Source organism: Antedon bifida, chromosome 11 (genome assembly GCF_963402885.1).
Source record: "Antedon bifida chromosome 11, ecAntBifi1.1, whole genome shotgun sequence".
NCBI lineage: Eukaryota > Metazoa > Echinodermata > Crinoidea > Comatulida > Antedonidae > Antedon > Antedon bifida.
In genome coordinates, this window is record NC_136236.1 from 16950506 (window position 1) to 16968817 (window position 18312).

The 18312-nt window shown below is 34.5% G+C and overlaps 1 protein-coding gene across 2 annotated transcripts; it reads left to right on the forward strand.

The window, feature by feature from the left end:
* Positions 1 to 155: 155 nt before the first annotated feature.
* On the forward strand, positions 156 to 18106 carry LOC144855289 (cytosolic Fe-S cluster assembly factor nubp1-A-like). 2 transcript variants are annotated; one of them, XM_078713103.1, is made up of 8 exons: positions 156 to 286; positions 15330 to 15393; positions 15580 to 15663; positions 16017 to 16182; positions 16301 to 16452; positions 16631 to 16836; positions 17510 to 17599; positions 17839 to 18106. In XM_078713103.1, exons 1-8 carry the CDS (start codon positions 158 to 160, stop codon positions 17953 to 17955), a joined length of 1008 nt encoding a protein of 335 aa, XP_078569229.1. In that variant the 5' UTR covers positions 156 to 157; the 3' UTR covers positions 17956 to 18106. The 2 variants fall into 2 exon arrangements, with proteins under 2 accessions (XP_078569229.1, XP_078569230.1); XM_078713104.1 differs by lacking the exon at positions 156 to 286 and adding an exon at positions 10857 to 10941.
* The last annotated feature ends 206 nt before the right edge of the window (positions 18107 to 18312 follow it).

An 18312-nucleotide genomic window follows, 5' to 3' on the forward strand; every position in this document is an offset into this window, starting at 1 on the left:
GCCTTGAAGCGTGACCTCTCAAGTAATTTGATCTCTCAACAAAAAGTTAGCCTCTGGACTTGAAGCTTGACCTCTCAAGTAATTTGACCTCTCATATTGAACTTTGACCTCTCATCAAGTTAATCTCTCATGAAGTTGGACCTCTTCATTAATGTAGATGCTTATAGTCCTATTCAAGAACAAATACTTCTTAATTCAATGTTCAAGTTTTCAGTACTACAGTACCAACATTGTGCAAAAAAACATTTATCAAATTGATTTCCTGGATGCAAAAATCAATTGTTACGTAAGTATTAATTATCAGAATACTGAATTTATTATTATATTTCATGGCAGTTGACTTCAAGGATCAATATCTAATAATAGTGCAGCAAATAAACGAATTATGCAACAACACAATACAATAGAAAACCTTAGAGATACAAATAAATTTGGGAATAATATTAACAATAACTTTTTGAATATTTAAACTGTCCAATCAATCTTGTCAGGAAAGCGGTTATGGTACATATCATATATAAAGTAGTTAAATCTGCAGTGGAGCTGTAGATTGGTGGTTAGTAGTGGAGCTGTAGCTTGGTGGTTAACGTGCTTGCCTTCCAATCCCAAGGTCGGGTTCAATCCTGACCTAGTGCCAGGGTTGTAATTCCACTCCCTATTCTGGAAGACGTATATGCGCATTATTAAAAATATAATATTAGATACTACTATTTTCACATTCTACAGCTGTCACTAAATAATATCTAACTGACTATTAACAGTCCGGTAGATACAATACTAGGTTTATTATAACTATTATTATAAATACTTTTATCCCACATATGACAATTGTCTATAATACAGCAAATATCATGGAAGGTTAGGGTCTCTGGTACACGCGTCACATGTGCAACACATGCGATACTGTATCATCGAATTTGCCTATGATACATGACACATTTATACACAGTATCGAGCATCTACTGGTTATATTATATAGCAATTTAGCAGAGAACGTCTGACCTTTTTAACTTTACTGTATAAATCGATGCAATTTGAATATAATACCTTTGAATTATATAATACAAATGATAATTAGTAATTGTAATTAGATGATGTCGAATAATTACAATGTAAATCACATCTCACCTTGGTTTAGACCTACTTCCATTGTATTGCGTAATATTAACAATTGTTAATGGTACTAAATGTTATAATAGGGAGGTTTCGCAACCTTACGAATACGATAACGAAAACGGATACGTCATACATTTGTGAAACTTTTGAGCTGATCCCCATTTCATATTCGTAAAGCGTATTCGTGTTGACGAATATCACCAGTCATATTCGTAACTACAAAACGAGTATAGTTTTTGATCTATTTCGCACATTTTGCATTTGAATCAGGAATGATTCATGATTATAATATAATTATAGATTTATTGAAAGTAATTTAATAAAGTAATTTACTAAAATGCCAAGTCAATTTTGATAAATAGCAGTTTTTAAAGTCATCACTCGCTTTGATGTTACGCTAGGCCTAGGCAGCCAAGCACCAAGCAACACGTACCTGCGCTTCGCTCAAATTTACCGCAGTCACATTTTGGACGCGCCTCAATATTTCGTTGCCATGCGAAACAGATTTTTTTATGGCTTACGAAAACGAATATGTGTGCGTGACGTATCCGTTTTCGTTATCGTATTCGTAAGATTGCGAAACCTCTCTATTGACTACTCTGTCGTGACTAAACTCATTTCAAAACGTTTATGTATCTGAGAAAACAATTATTGATTATTGTCCGAGTAGTTGTTGGTTTAACACACATTGGATTTTTAGGACAATGATTATTGCAAAATGTTCTTTTATGACATGAAGTACAGTAACTCTGTAGTTAATCACAATTTCAGAGAGAAACATTTTATGAAAGTTTGGTATATTTTGTAAATTTTGCAGAATTCTTATCCATTTTTATTCTTCTAAGCGGCATATATACTGGATTCAAATATAGTACTGATCTGATTTGGTTAAATTACATCTTTTTATGACGTAGGCCTACATGTTAGTAGGCCTAATTGTTTGCTGTTGATCGTAATTTTTCGAGATTGGTTTCATTGGGAAACTTGCAAGTTTGGCTTCTGGTTGATGCGTGTTCTGCTGAAATTGAATTTCTTTGACACTCAGTGTAACTGCAATTTTAAGAAAATATGCCGTATTATTTAACCAAGTATCGTACTTTTTATGCAATTTAAATCACGAATGAAATTACTTACAAGTGATTGTTGAAGATATTAGTAATTGAAGTCTCTGGTGCTAAGGGACATTTCGTCCGTTTGCATGGTAAAGCGAAACGATATTAATATTGATAACGGGAGTCTGTTCTCCTTGTCTGGAATATATTCATATTTTTGCTGTCAAAGTCAAGATAGTTCAGCAGTGATACTTGAAGCTTTATTTAACAAACCAGTTTTCATATTAATGAATGGACATCGTCATGTAAGATTTAGGAAACGAAAACAAGTTAAGATGTTTTGTTTTTTTGTGCTAAGCGATAATTCTGACCTCTGTTCTTGCATTGTGTCATAAATCATCGTGATGGATAACTCTACAGAAGACGAAGTAGAAATAGTGTACATTTACTTTATGTCGTCTGTTCTCTCCATTCTTATGATATCTGGTGTCCTTATGAATACATTAATTATTGTATGCTTCATAGTAAATCCGAATCTAAGAACATTTGCTAATGTTTATTTTCTGAGCCTCGCCTGCTCAGACCTTATTCTCTCCAGCATCGGTATACCATTTGGGTTGATGTATACCCTGCGTCGATTTCATGTGGAACGGGGTCTGTTTTGCTACTTCATGAAATTTGTTATATCCGTCGGCTTTCAGATGTCAAAAGTAACTGTTTTAATAATTTGTTACGAGAGATACAGAGCAATATGTTATCCGTTAAAAAGCTTTGTACAAAATACCAAAACTCGGTCACGAAAAATTATAATCGCCTCATGGATTTTAGGAGTCTGTTTTATTCTGGGATATGCTGTATTGGAGAACATTTGGACAATCGATACTGAAACATGCGCATTGAGTAATTTTAGCTGGGATCCGCTTCTGCAATTATCTACCGTTTGTGCTTATATCGTAATTCCTTCAATATTTATTATTGTACTTTATTTAAGAATTAATGTAACTGTTCGCAGACGAGAGCAGAAAGGATCAAGCTTCGCAGAGGTTATTTCAGAGAATGCCTCAACTATGAACTGGTACGCGAAGATGGCTAAGTGCTTCATGTGTACGCGGCCAACAAGTAGCCCAGCAAACAAGGGTGCTGGCCCAGATGCTAATTTTCTTCAGGATTCACATCTGAAAAATTGTGACAAACATAGACCTGATGCCATTCACATATGCCTCAAAGAAGACCTAATAACACAAAATATTGGCCTAACTAGAGGTCAAGCGAAAATAACAAGTAATGATACTTCGGTTACAAGTAAGCTGCCTATGACTCACGATAACTCATTGGTTAACGGAGCTATTTACAGTACAGACTCAAATAAAAATGGTCCAAGCTCTGCGCCTAAAACTTCTAAAATTCTTAAGAAGATTTTAACTTGTTATCTGGTACTGCTGATTCCACATACGGCTTTAATAATTACCAATGTTATGTGTATATATATAAATGAAACCGAATGTCCGTTTCCGGTTGAAGTGACTTTTAGCTCAAGGTGGATGACCATGATGGTGTGCAACTTAAACCCACTTTGTTATGGTCTGACCGACAGAGAAGTCAAGAGGACAATCAATAATTTTTTATCACGAAAATGTTTCTAAACATTGTTTTAAAATGTTGTGTAAAGTATTCACATTTTTTGTATAGTATACATTAACCTTTTTGTCATCTATTTATAGATCAGGCTGGCTCTTTATAAATATTGTTGCTTAAGTCAATATAGTTATTAGTAGGAAGTAGTAAGAAGTTAACCTCTCATCTAGATACTTGACTTCTGAACAGGGATTAGTTAACCTCTCATTATGAAGTTAGCAAAAAGGTTTACCTCTCTTCATGAAGTCTGACTTCTCACCAGAAAGTTAACCTCTCATCATAAAGTTTTACCTCTCGTCATGAAGTTTGACTTCTCACCAGAAAGTTCTCATATGTACTAAGTACAAATTACTCAAAGTTGTGCAAAACATGTATCAACTTGATTTCATGTTGCAAAAAGTCATTAATAACAATTTTCTGAAAATGACATCAACTTATGCAAAAAAAGAAGTAATAATGATTTATCTGAGTACTGCATTTTTTTTAATTTCATAACAGATGATCTATATCAAATTTTAATAACTTCCAACCTTTAATAGTGCAGCAAATAAAACTAATTAGGTTGCACAATAAAATGGAAAACCTTGAAGATATACAGTGCTCATTATTGTAATTGTACATAATATTACTGCTTTCGGGCATATTGATTGGTTTATTAATGTATATTGTAGTTTTTATTTACTGTAAAGTACGTTGTATTTATATCAAGATAAATTGATGTCACAATTTGAACTAAAACTGTCCAAGGAATACCGCAGTGGTTTAATGATAAGGCGTCTACAAAGAAGCGGGTAACTTCAGTTTAGTCAAATTTGAATTCATTCTTTTCTCATATTTACACCGTGTCCTTTGTTTTTATTTTCCCTTTAAATAACGATTTAAATATGAATTGGAATGTATATGTCGTCTGAAATCATGTACCAAATATGGTATTTCATGTCCTATGCATGATGAGAAGTGCGAGACCAGTTACCATATCTCCTGAATAGAGGGTTCAGTCTCAGAGATTCTACTTTATTGAGTAATAGTCTCATTAGAAATAATTTTAAGAACCAATCTTGAATAAAATACCCATAATTTCTCTATAAATGGTTTCCATTTGGACTAGTTTTCAATATCGTAATTAGTTAGTTTTCACAATCATGTAAATCACATCATTACGCCCCCAAATTGTACTTTCATCATGTAACGTGAATTGTACCAAGAATTAACCTATTGTTGTTGTTTTTACTGATAACTACTACCCATTGGATATCCTTCGCATTTAAAAGCTGGTTCATCTTGATTTAATCTTAAAATCACGAGAAGCATCACCGCAAAATGTCATGAATTGGTCAGTGACTTTTTTAGTTGATCAAAAATTTCCGAGTGGTATATTTTTTAAGAAGGTTTGGTTCGCTGTGACTTTTTTTCCCACCACAATAGTTATTTTCTTTCGGAAAATAAGTACAGTTTGGATTTGTGTAAATCACATCATTTAGTGGCTTAGGCCTACATTTCTAATTGCTGTTCATTTTGTTACATTTTGTGAAGTTTCATCGTGAATCTTGCAAGCTTCGTTTTCGGATGACTTTTGGTTGCTGCGTGTCCTGTTGACTTTTGGTTGCTGCGTGTCCTGTTGACTTTTGGTTGCTGCGTGTCCTGTTGACTTTTGGTTGCTGCGTGTCCTGTTGACGGTCGAATTCTTGGACAAGCTTTGTATCTTGTTGTATATTCATATATACGTACTTCTTTATAAATAGGTCCTGTTGACGGTCGAATTCTTGGACAAGCTTTGTATCTTGTTGTATATTCATATATACGTACTTTATATTGTATAAGTTTGCTTACAGATCAATATAGCTTGATTTTCGTCCAGAATTATTTCACTGTGTGATGGATAACTCTACAGAAGACGAGGTAGGAATAGTGTACGTTTACTTTATGTCGTCTGTTCTCTCCATTCTTATGATATCTGGTGTCCTTATGAATACTTTAATTATTGTATGCTTCATAGTAAATCCGAATCTATGAACTTTTTCAAATGCTTATTTTCTGAGCCTCGCCTGTTCAGACCTTATGCTCTCCAGTATCGGTATACCATTTGGGTTGCTATATATCGTGCGGCGATTTCATGTGGAACGTGGTCTGCTTTGCTACACGCTTAAATTCATCACATGCATCGGTTTTCAAATGTCTAAATTAACTGTTTTGATCATTTGTTATGAGAGATACAGAGGAATATGTTATCCGTTAAAAAGCATTGTACAAAATACTAAATCTCGTTCACGAAAAGTTATAACCGCCTCGTGGATTTTTGGAGTCGTTTTTATGCTGTTATATGTCTTTATATACGACATTGGAATAGAGACTGACAGCTGTTCACTTGATACTTTTAGTTGGGACGCGCGTACGCAATTAATTGCCGTTTGTGCTTATGTCGTAATTTCTTCAATATTTATTATTGTACTTTATTTAAGAATTAATGTAACTGTTCGCAGACGAGAGCAGAAAAGGATCAAACTTCGCAGAGGTTATTTCAGAGAATGCCTCAACTATGAACTGGCAACTGGTACGCGAAGATGGCTAAGTGCTTCAGGTGTACGCGGCCAACAAGTAACAATACAAGAAGTACACCAGCTTCCGGCCTAACAATTAGTGAGAATCAAGGACATGATGTCATACAGATACACCTTCAAGAGGACGTGAGAACAAGAGGCCAAGCTAAGATAAACAGTAATGATACTACACGTAAACCCAAAGTAACTCAAGATAACTCATTGGTTAACGGAGCTATTTATAGTACAGACTCCAATAAAAGTGGTCCAAGCTCTGCGCCAAAAACTTCTAAAATTCTTAAGAAGATTTTAACTTGTTATGTAATCCTGCTGATTCCACACACTACCTTAGCAATTGCCAATATTATTTGTTTATATACAAATGAAACAGAATGTCCATATCCGGTTGAAGTGACCTTTAGCGCAAGATGGATGACCGTCATGGTGTGCGTCTTAAACCCACTTTGTTACGGTTTGACCGACAGAGAAATCAAAAAGACTATCGTTCATTTTTTGTCACGAAAATATTTCTAACAATTCTTTACAAACGTTGTACAGTAATTTTAAAGTAAAGTATTAGCTTTCTGTGTAATCATGTTGCCACAGCTCTGAATCAATGGACCCAGCCTTACATCTGCCATTTTATCAATATTTTTACTTAAGTCAAGATATTTAACTTAAGTGAAACCGAAACTTTTTTTTATTCTGACAAGTTTTAGTCGTGTTTTCGCATGATGCTCACCAATCCTAATGAGATATGTTCCGCGCTATTTGAAATATCGACACATATTGGATAAAGTTTAAAAAATGACCTAAATTGGCTAATAAAACGCCGCCGCCAGTTGAGGCAAGATCTCACTATTTTCTCATATTTACCGTTTAAATTTTATTAAGATTTATATAAAAAGGTAATTTTTAAATTATTTTTTATTTGGCTTTTTAAACAATTTGAATACGGCTTATGTTTCGTAAGAAAGTTGGAAAATCATAAAAACAAGTAGAAGCAAATATTTAAATTCATACTTAATAATTATGATAAGCAGTGTGGAACCGTTTTAATAGTAAAATGTGTGTGATAGCCTTTTTTGTCCGATTGCCTATATTTTGTGAGCGAGGCGCATTCTTTTTTTCCTATGCAATTAAGGCAGAAATCATTATAGAGGGCGCTATATAAGCATACAGGCAACGTGATTTGTCCGATTTGGCGTTGTTAACGTTGGCGGAGGGAGGCAACGCGGGGCTGTTTCTGACTTGCGCGTCGCTATTTCGAAAGCTCTAGTAGCTGAATTGACGATAATGATGACGACGATGATTGTTGATCGATTGGATTGTTTACTGAAAAATATGCACTGTAATACAGTATAGGTCTTTTACATACAATTTATCAGAAACATATCTGACCTCATGTTTATATTCTGCGGTATAATCGATCTATAGATGCGAAGAAGGAATATACGTTGCATGCAATCTTGAATATATTACAATACTACATTTAGAACTAGATTTTGATATCATAATTTGATTAAATGGAATAATTGGCAATGCTTTGTAACCATGACAATAACGTTTAATTACGCCTAATTGAGGCCTGCCTTTATGATTTCTATAAAGGAATATTACTCAGATCAGAGTCATTTTGTTACATTTTGTGAAGTTTCATCGTGAATCTTGCGAGCTTTGTTTCCGGATGACTTTTGGTTGCTGCGTGTCCTGTTGACGGTCGAATTCTTGAACAAGCTTTGTATCTTATATATTCATATATACGTACTTCTTTATTGTATAAGTTTGCTTACAGATCAATATAGCTTGATTTTCGTCCAGAATTATTTCACTGTGTGATGGATAACTCTACAGAAGACGAAGTAGGAATAGTGTACATTTACTTTATGGCGTCTGTTCTGTCCATTCTTATGATATCTGGTGTCCTTATGAATACTTTAATTATTGTATGCTTCATAGTAAATCCGAATCTAAGAACTTTTTCAAATGCTTATTTTCTGAGCCTCGCCTGTTCAGACCTTATGCTCTCCAGTATCGGTATCCCATTTGGGTTGTTATATATCGTACGACGATTTCATGTGAGCGTGGTCTGCTTTGCTACACGCTTAAATTCATTACATGCATCGGATTTCAAATGTCTAAACTAACTGTTTTGATCATTTGTTATGAGAGATACAGAGGAATATGTTATCCGTTAAAAAGCATTGTACAAAATACTAAATCTCGTTCACGAAAAGTTATAACCGCCTCGTGGATTTTTGGAGTCGTTTTTATGTTGTTATATGTCTTTATATGCGACATTGGAATAGAGACTGACAGCTGTTCACTTGATAATTTTAGTTGGGACGCGGGTACGCAATTACTTGCCGTTTGTGCTTATGTCGTAATTCCTTCAATATTTATTATTGTACTTTATTTAAGAATTAATGTAACTGTTCGCAGACGAGATCAGAAAGGATCAAACTTCGCAGAGGTTATTTCAGATGATGCTTCAACTATGAACTGGTACGCGAAGATGGCGAAGTGCTTCAAGTGTACGCGGCCAACAAGTAACAATACAAGAAGTACACCAGCTTCCGGCCTAACAATTAGTGAGAATCAAGGACATGATGTCATACAGATACACCTTCAAGAGGACGTGAGAACAAGAGGCCAAGCTAAGATAAACAGTAATGATACTACACGTAAACCCAAAGTAACTCAAGATAAATCATTGGTTAACGGAGCTATTTATAGTACAGACTCCAATAAAAGTGGTCCAAGCTCTGCGCCAAAAACTTCTAAAATTCTTAAGAAGATTTTAACTTGTTATGTAATCCTGCTGATTCCACACACTCTACCTTAGCAATTGCCAATATTATTTGTTTATATACAAATGAAACAGAATGTCCATATCCGGTTGAAGTGACCTTTAGCGCAAGATGGATGACCGTCATGGTGTGCGTCTTAAACCCACTTGGTTACGGTTTGACCGACAGAGAAATCAAAAAGACTATCGTTCATTTTTTGTCACGAAAATATTTCTAACAATTCTTTACAAACGTTGACATTTTAAAGCAAATACGTTTACTCTCCGCATGTCCCATTATTCGATATTCATCAGATATCTTGCACTTATCAATTTTGTTTATAAAAAAAATATAGTGTGTTATAGGCCATATTTCCGCAGCCAAAAATTAACCGATAATTAACCGATCAAAATTAACCGATAAACTGCCTCCGGAAAGGGGTTTAACCGATTCCACTCGAGAAAATTATCCGATAATTAGGCCTATCTAATTCAATTCGGATAACTTATCGGATAAATGCGATAATGTTTAACCTTTGACTTGAAGGACACATCGTTGCGTTGTGATTGGGACGGAACTTGGTTGTTTGGTAATGTGTGATCATATTAATTATCTGATTGGTTAAAAAATTATAACGATAATTTTGTTATCGGTTGCGGAAACACGGCCTAAGTGAAAATCTGGGGCTTTTATGAAAGCAGTTTTTTGTTTTCATTACCAATCCACAGTTGGCATATACACTTATTTAGAGTATCTCGTTTACCAGTATTGATATATTGGGCTTGGACTGGAATTTTGCGTAAGGTTCTTTAAAGATGTACTGTCCTCCCAAAACATGAAAAAATGAAGATTAATAAAATCAGACTTCTTTCAAAACATGAAAAATGAAGATTGATAAAATCAGACTTTGATTATGCCATTTTCACAGTTTTCAACAACATTTTTTTGTTTTCAGGCGGACAATTATCTTCGTGAAAACTGATGTATAATTATTAATAGTTCACATACAATATCAATGGCGTTCAAAGCGAGGTTTTTCTCATTTGTTTAAATTAGAAATATACTATACACATGCCCACGGTTCAATTATATCTATCTAAAATTAACGAAAAGAAAGAATTGATTCGTGTACTTTCGTATACTTGTACTTTCGATCCACCACCACCTGAGTTGTTTTGATTGGTTGAACAATTTTTCACCTATTGGATCGAATCAACCTGACTCGCGCACTCGATGTGCCGCGCGTGTACTTGGGCAAGTTCGACTAGGCATGCAGCAGTCACATTTGTTTATTTGACCCGATGTCAAGGGTCATATTTGTTGAGACGTGAAAAGGCCGAAAGGTAAAAGCACTGAATGATGAAGTCACCGAACGTAATGGTAAAAGGGCCAAAGAAAAGCATCGAACGATGAAAGAGACGTATGAAATGATGAAAGAGCCATACGAAATGGTAAGATAGCCATGAGAAATGGTAAAAGTGCCGAACGTAATGGTAAAAGTGCCGAAAGTAATGGTAAAGAACCGTATGTTTATATGGTAAAGAACCGTATAAAATGGTGAAAGAACCAAAATGGTAAAGGTCCGAATGGTAAAAGAGCCAAAAAGGCAGTAACGGCGTTCCATAGTACTTGTTTTTGGATGCGCGACGTCGTCGTCGTGTATACCGTCGTGGCGTCGTCCGTTTTTTCTTCTTTTTTTTTGTGCGCGCGGCGGCACAATTTAAAATAATTTAAAAGAAGATTGCCTAGGCCTAGGCAAAGTCAACAATGTTGGCTGATAATCAACACAATATTGGTTGTCCATCTGAATCTGTACGTACGTTTATGTTGTCTAGGGCTAGGCCTATGATAGAAAGCCTACTGCCGGTAGCTACTAGGCCAGGCCATCTGATAGAGAGGGATGATTCGGCCCGGGTCGGTACGTACCACTTCGCCCATCCCGGGCGGGATGATTCGACCCAGGCCAGGTCATTTCGGTGGGTCGAAACCGTAAACGTCACCACTTTTAGGCCAAACCAAATGATTTTTAGTGCCGAGCTAAGGCCTAGGCCTAGACCTTTTTAAAAAACTATAAAGGCCTCAGAGCAATAACATAATAGGCCTAGGCCTATTTAAATAAATAGGCCTAGGCCTAGTAGGCCTCTATCTAGCTAGGCTAGCCTATATTTGTTCCGGCACAATATGAACGCAATTGATTAGTCAACTAGGCCTAAAATTATATAGTCTAGGCCTAGCTAGGCGATTTTTATACTAGGCTACTACTAAGAAGTATGGTAGGCCTATAGGCTAGCCTATATGTAAAATAATGATTCAATATTTAGATGTATTTTTTATTATTAATTAAATTTATATAGGCCTATGTGTCAAACAGATTTAAATCCCAAAATTAAACACAAAAACCATCATATTTTATTAATTACTTCATAATAACCGTAAAGAAAGAAAATCAACGCCTGTAATTCTTAGGGAAATGTTTAGCGTAAATAGTTTTATAAAGCTGTTAAAGGGAGCTTTTGCAGGAGCATGTTAACTTTAATGGATGACGTAAACATTCTACTAATTTGCATAAAAGTGTACAGTAGTTTGGCCAACGTACTTATTCTTTTTTTATTTTGCTTCGACAGATAGTGTAGAGCGCAACACATTTGTCGCGCATGCAACATATACCGCTCCTATTAAAACAAATCATGGAATACCTTGAATTGATACTACTAGGCCTCTAGCTAAGCTTGTTTAATCATGCATATTGGGTGATAGATATTACGATGAACAATCCTTATTGTTTGGCTTAATTAAAAAAAAAAAAAATATTTACCATTTGTTTTTTTTTACTCATTCTGCAGAAATTTAATGATTCTTCCATGTTTTAATACACTTTGATTAACATTTTTCAGTGAAAGAGTCATTTGAATATACTGTACATTATATGGAATTTTTGCATAAAAATTATACAGTATGTACATATCGCTCCCACAATGCTTTTTCGAGCACAATGATATAATCAATAATAATCTTTTATTTCAGCATAACACCATAGAATATACATACAAAAGAAAACAAAGGCATAAGCAAAATTCAGAAACTTAATAAAACACAATTCTCACAGTATTATCATTTGTGTAGAATAAAATACAAAAATCTTTTATAGTGTAGAAAACCATATAAAGATACAAACAATTTGACAAAATAGTACAAAAGCATCAGTAAAATTCCAAGTATTAAAAACATTATACTTTCACTCAGTATCATCATCCATGTAGAATATAGCTCTGAGCCCTTTAAACATGACTGAACAACAGTATTGACCAGTTTGTTACTACTCTGTTCCATTCTACACATGAAATCATACAATAGCATGTTTTCCTGTAGTATTCATAAAAAGAAGGCATGTTTCTTGTGACAAACATCTGTCTGGCACTACAGTGCCGAGATAAACCTAGTAATTTTCTTAATGCATTATTATAATATACCTGAAGCTCTCTGATTTTGGCCTGTGTATACTTGGCCCAAAGATTACTGCAATACATGGTGGAGCAATATGAAAGAAATAGACTGGTTTTTACCTTGTCAGAACATTTGTTAAATTTACGACATAGCATATTCACCCGAATAATGGAATGGATAAAGGCAGAACTAGTGTGACCAGCTAGGCAGCTAACTAGGCTTGCTCATAGGCTGTGTTTATACAACACCCCATGGAATATTTTCGCCAGTATCACATTGCCAATGGCTACTGCATAATAAACAGTTGCGATGCAAATGCAGAACCGTATTGCAAATCCGTTAAAATGTGTCAAAATCGTTAACATAAAAACGTTCATGAAAAATCGCTAATCAAAATGTTGACTTGGCTACACAATTTATATTTTGATTAGCCATTATGGCTATGAAAACATTTTTAATGAAAATATTCCCTGTACCCTACAAAAGTTGAACTCGTCTTTATTTGTTTTTTCTATCGATTAAATAAACCACAAATAAATACGTTCGCTGTTGGAGTCTTTTTTCTATATTGATCATATGAACAAGTAAATTGAATAAATTAAGTATTACAGTGTACACTACAGCTACCGTGTTACTGTTAGCTATCTATATTTAATTAATACTATAACCCTTCCTTGGGACACACCTTTTTGACAAAATAAAATACCATAAATCATCAACTAGTTTCATTGATTTTGATAATAATATTATGGATTTAAAATCATGATTGTGAGGCATTTGATAAATAGGGAAACTGCCTTAAAATGTCTTGACGTGTTTTAAAAAACTATTCATTCATTCAAACTACTCATCATCAGAACAGAAAACAACGCCTAGGGTAGGACAGGTTGTATGTAAATGAGGAAGTAATTAGCATGATAAAAAACCAACGAACATATTTATCAAATGCCTCACAATCGTGATTTTAACTTGAAAATTTGGTGGAATCATACATGATTTATCTACAGTAATATGGATTTATAAAGCGCACATACCATGCAAGAGTGATCAAGGCACGTTTAAAAAAAATGAAATTCAATATAAAATACAATTGATTTATGATGAATTAAAAGTATTCATGGTTTGCCCCATAATCCAGTTCTTAATTAATGAAAAAGACGGCACAACTATTCACAAAAAGCAATCCATTATGTCATATCACCAAAGGACATTTTTCCCAATGTAGCATAGCCAAATGTTACGAATTTATCAGCGGTGAAGCAAAAATGCATACAAAGCTGTCTTCTACTCCGATTGATTAGCAGTTAGTTACTGCTAATCAAAATTTATTAACGAAATGCCTCTGCGTATCATATTTAGAAGAAATGCAATTTACATGAAACCAGCTCACTTAATTTGGATAATTTTTTTTATGATTGGTGTAGTGAAAAGCCACTCGTAGTAAGTGTCATTCCCTTAAAGTATGTTTTTTTTAGCGAGTTTCAACCTGTTAATTTCGATTTAAATCTGTGTTACTCAACTTTAAATTATGTCAATGAAAACAAATTGTATGTATAGCAAATTTTTATAAATGAATCTATCTCTTAAAAATTAGTGTAAGTAAGCCAAAATTTGCTGTCAGTGTTTATCTGTTATCATTGCAATTACACGCAACTACATGGCTTTAGATGTAGTCATAGAACTTCAAAGGACATTTCATAAATTTCTAATAATTGTATCGAATAATAGTTACAAATGAATATACATACCAAGTAGCCACAGACCATGAAACATAAATTATATAAAATGTCTCTGCAAGTACAAATTCCCTTCTTTTCATTGGATTCAACCTAAGTATTTATGTATTCAAATAAACGCTTCCAAAAGACTTATAACTCTTATTTATTTATTTATTTATTTATTTATTACTCTTTGTGTTTTATAATCAATATATTTTCATTATCATTTCATTTCATTTATCTTTTTATTTCGGAATATCATGGTGACATAATATTATATCCATAGCAAAAGAGAGAAAAAAAAATCTTAATCTAACAGCTCATAGAACAAAAACAAAGATATGTAAATATATAAAGTCAATGCAACAAAGCATTCCATTGTATGTGCATTCTTGACACATTAAGAACGTGGCGATTAATGGCCATGATCAAGGAATTACTACTTGCGTTCACACGATTTTTAAAACTAAAAACAGATTTTATAATGAACTCATCAAAGGATGGGACGTCATTTAAGACAAACATCATGCTTGCACTACAATGTCTAGGCTGCTTCAGCAGCAAATCCACTTTTTACAATAGTTGAATTTTAGATGGATATTTTTAATATCATTTTATTTGGCTTCACCAAAACCATATTTGACTGTCACATAATCATCTTGAGATACAAACTAAACATGAATTTACAATGTCTCACTAATACTAAATAGTACTGTATGCCCTAGATAGACATAGGCCTTAATAAAAAGGAATAAGCATTAACATCGGCAAGGGTTCGAGACTCACTCAGTCCATGGTTCTGGTAGTAGAATGAGTCTTCTCGGATAAGGACTATAAACCGTAGGTCCAGTGTAGTACACATCTACAGTAGCTCATGTGCACTTTAAAGAACCTACAGTATTACCTTTCGAGACGAGTAGGGGGTTACCCCAGTGTACTAGTACACACATAACCACTGTCACACACATTCATTGATCATAACTACTAATATAACTATATATTCCAAAATAACTAGGCTTTATGTTTTTAATTTGATAGAGCCTGGCAGGCAGAGCAAAAGTGTGTGAAGGATGCCCCGGGAAAGAACTGTGTCAGAAACAAGGTATGATCTCCAAGTCCAGTAGAATTAGGTTTCTTCAGGAACCTCCCACCCACTTTCCCATTAATGGATTAGGACAAATTCTGTAAAAAATTGATTCTTTCAGCTTCTTGAAATAATCTATTTATTTTATTATTATTATGCATACAAACAAATATTATTAACCATATGTATATTTGTAAATTTTAGCTGGTGCTGACCCTGATCAAGAGATGATAAATCTACGAATGAATGCAATCAAACACAAGATTTTAATTCTATCTGGAAAAGGAGGTTTGCTATACCTACATTATTCCATGTTACAGTAGCAAGGCTGCTTCAGGGGTGACTCATATCAGAGCGACGTTCCGCGGCCCAAATTTGTGAAGGTCCGTGGGGTGGCTTGAGAAATTACGATAATGTCAGTGACTGCCTCATAAACTCCTGCATTGAAACAGATGTAATTATACATTATCACAGTTAAACAAATGTAGAATGATTTTGACATTTCTGATGATCTGTGATTGAAATTATGTTTTTATATACAGACAGTGCTATGAGTGCAATGGTCTTTTTCTATGAAAGGTAAAAGGGATATGCTCAATAAGCCTCAGTTCAAACATGAAATGTCAGTCTGTTATTTTTAGGTGTGGGAAAATCAAGCATTGCTGCTAGTTTATCTATTGCATTAGCTCAAAATTCCAAGAAGATAGGCCTTGTTGACCTGGACATCTGTGGTCCAAGTATTTCTAAACTGATGGCTGTGGATGGAGAGAAAGTGATGAACACACAATATGGTTGGACACCATTAAAGTGAGTATCAGTATTGGCTAAAATGTGTACGGATGTCCTCTGAAAAGGGCTGTGACTAAATTTTAGCTTTACATCATAAATAATTGATTGTTTTGAAAATGTCCATTTTTCAATTCAGGTCACCTCATGAAAACGTGAAGGTCATGACAGTTGCCAATATTTTGGAACAATCTGATAACGCTGTCATCTGGAGAGGACCAAGAAAGACTCACCTCATCAAAAAGTTTATAAAAGATACATTCTGGGGACGTTTGGACTACATTTTGTTTGGTAATGAGCTATCTATTATTAGACAATTAATTGATTATTTTTACTACTGTACAACTCCTCATTTGGGACACCCTATCAAGGCTACACTTTCCTGTGGAAGGAACAAAATACGTTTTAACTCTATGACCAACCTCTTCAATGTACTCTACTGTATTAATTTCATTTTTTAAACTTTCAGATACTCCACCCGGTACCAGTGATGAACACCTGACAGTTGTGAGCGCTTTGAAAAATGCTAAACCGGATGGTGCCGTCATAGTGACCACACCACAACAAGTTGCCTTGACAACTATCAGAAAGGAAGTCAATTTCTGTCGTAAGATGGGTATTAAGATTATTGGCATTATTGAGAATATGAGCGGTTATGTTTGTCCGTGTTGCCAGGTAAGAGTAGTTTTAAGCTCTGTCTATCAAACTTTATGTGACAAAAAAATGTGATGTGCCCATATACTGTATGCCATATGTCATATCACTACCATATTTAAACAAATGACTACTAGATAGATAGTTTGATAGTGTAGACAGAGCTTTAGAGTATTTCTATCAAGTTATAGAGGTATTTCCCCTAACTAGAGACTTACCTAGGCAATAGCAAATTTATGCAAAAGAATTCAGATACACTTCAAAATGGGCACCGTATCTTGTCTACTTTTTGAGCTGTCATTACAATTGTAATTGCTGAATTTATCTTCTGATTTTAGCATTGATTTTTACCCCCATTTTCCTGTAAAATCATTGAATCAGGTTAACGCAAGTCTGACATGAAAACAAGCTTGAGAGCACTTTCACTTTGCGACGACCTAACTAGGTCATGTCAATTCATTGTGCGCAAATTGAGATGTGCTTCCTCTCTCTCCACCACAGCATAGTTCTGGTGGTTGTTAGGTCCAATGACCTACGACGTATTGATAACATGACCTAGCTTCTTCCTACTTCATTTAATTTTTGTTTTAGATCATACTACAGATTTACAATTTATTTAAGGCGCGTTTTTTATTTCTAGCCAATACAGTCCACTCTCCCAATAAAGGACTATTTATGTTTCTTAATTTGACAGGAGGTATCTAATTTATTCCAATACGGAGGCGCTGAAAAATTGGCCGACGAGCTAAGATTGAAGTTTCTTGGCAGAATTCCAGTTGATTCGGTAAGTATGATTAAATATAATGTTAATAAATTTTGTGAATTTATCTGGCAAATTTTCCAGACATGGCAAATGATAAATTTATACATTTATCAGGATTTTTATTTTTCCATATCAAAAACAATTGGAAGACATTTTATTTCACAGAAGGATGACTCAAAATATCTAAAACCTCTATGAAATGTTGGGAGTAAATATACACATCTAATTTTTAACCCTATATTTTCAAATTAATTTTGTAGAATTTAACATTGTGTGCAGAAAAAGGAAGTAACATTTTCACAGAGCACCCAGAATCCCCTGCTTCGATCGCCTTATGTAAAATAGCCACAGAAATTCAAAGTACAGGAGTCAGGTAACATCATCTACATCCACTACTATCTATCCAGTGTGCTCGAACTTGGTGCCTAATGCAGTGGTGATAACATGAAAGAGCTGACATTCTATCACTCATAGATGTGAATGTGCAGCATATATTAATCTGTATTCAAAATTGCAATACATTATCAATGGGCAAAAATAGCATGGCAAAGCATAGCCATAAAAGTCTCCCCATTTCAATTTTGTTGGCCTAATGTGATGTGCCAATATATGGACATGATGGTGTTGTATCACTATCATATTTTGGCATATCACTACCATATACTTTTTTTTGTCAAACTAGTTTAATAGTGTACAGTAGACAGAGCTGCTGCTATGAACAGTCGATTTCAACA

What these genes read in the sequence shown, in the direction of transcription:
- LOC144855289 (XM_078713103.1), top strand. Translation starts at nt 158, where the DNA reads ATGCTTATAGTCCTATTCAAGAACAAATACTTCTTAATTCAATGTTCA. An exon ending in ATGCAAAAATCAATTGTTAC is followed by an intron (nt 287 to 15,329) that starts GTAAGTATTAAT and finishes TTAATTTGATAG; the next exon opens with AGCCTGGCAGGCAGAGCAAA. An exon ending in GCAGAATTCCAGTTGATTCG is followed by an intron (nt 17,600 to 17,838) that starts GTAAGTATGATT and finishes TTAATTTTGTAG; the next exon opens with AATTTAACATTGTGTGCAGA.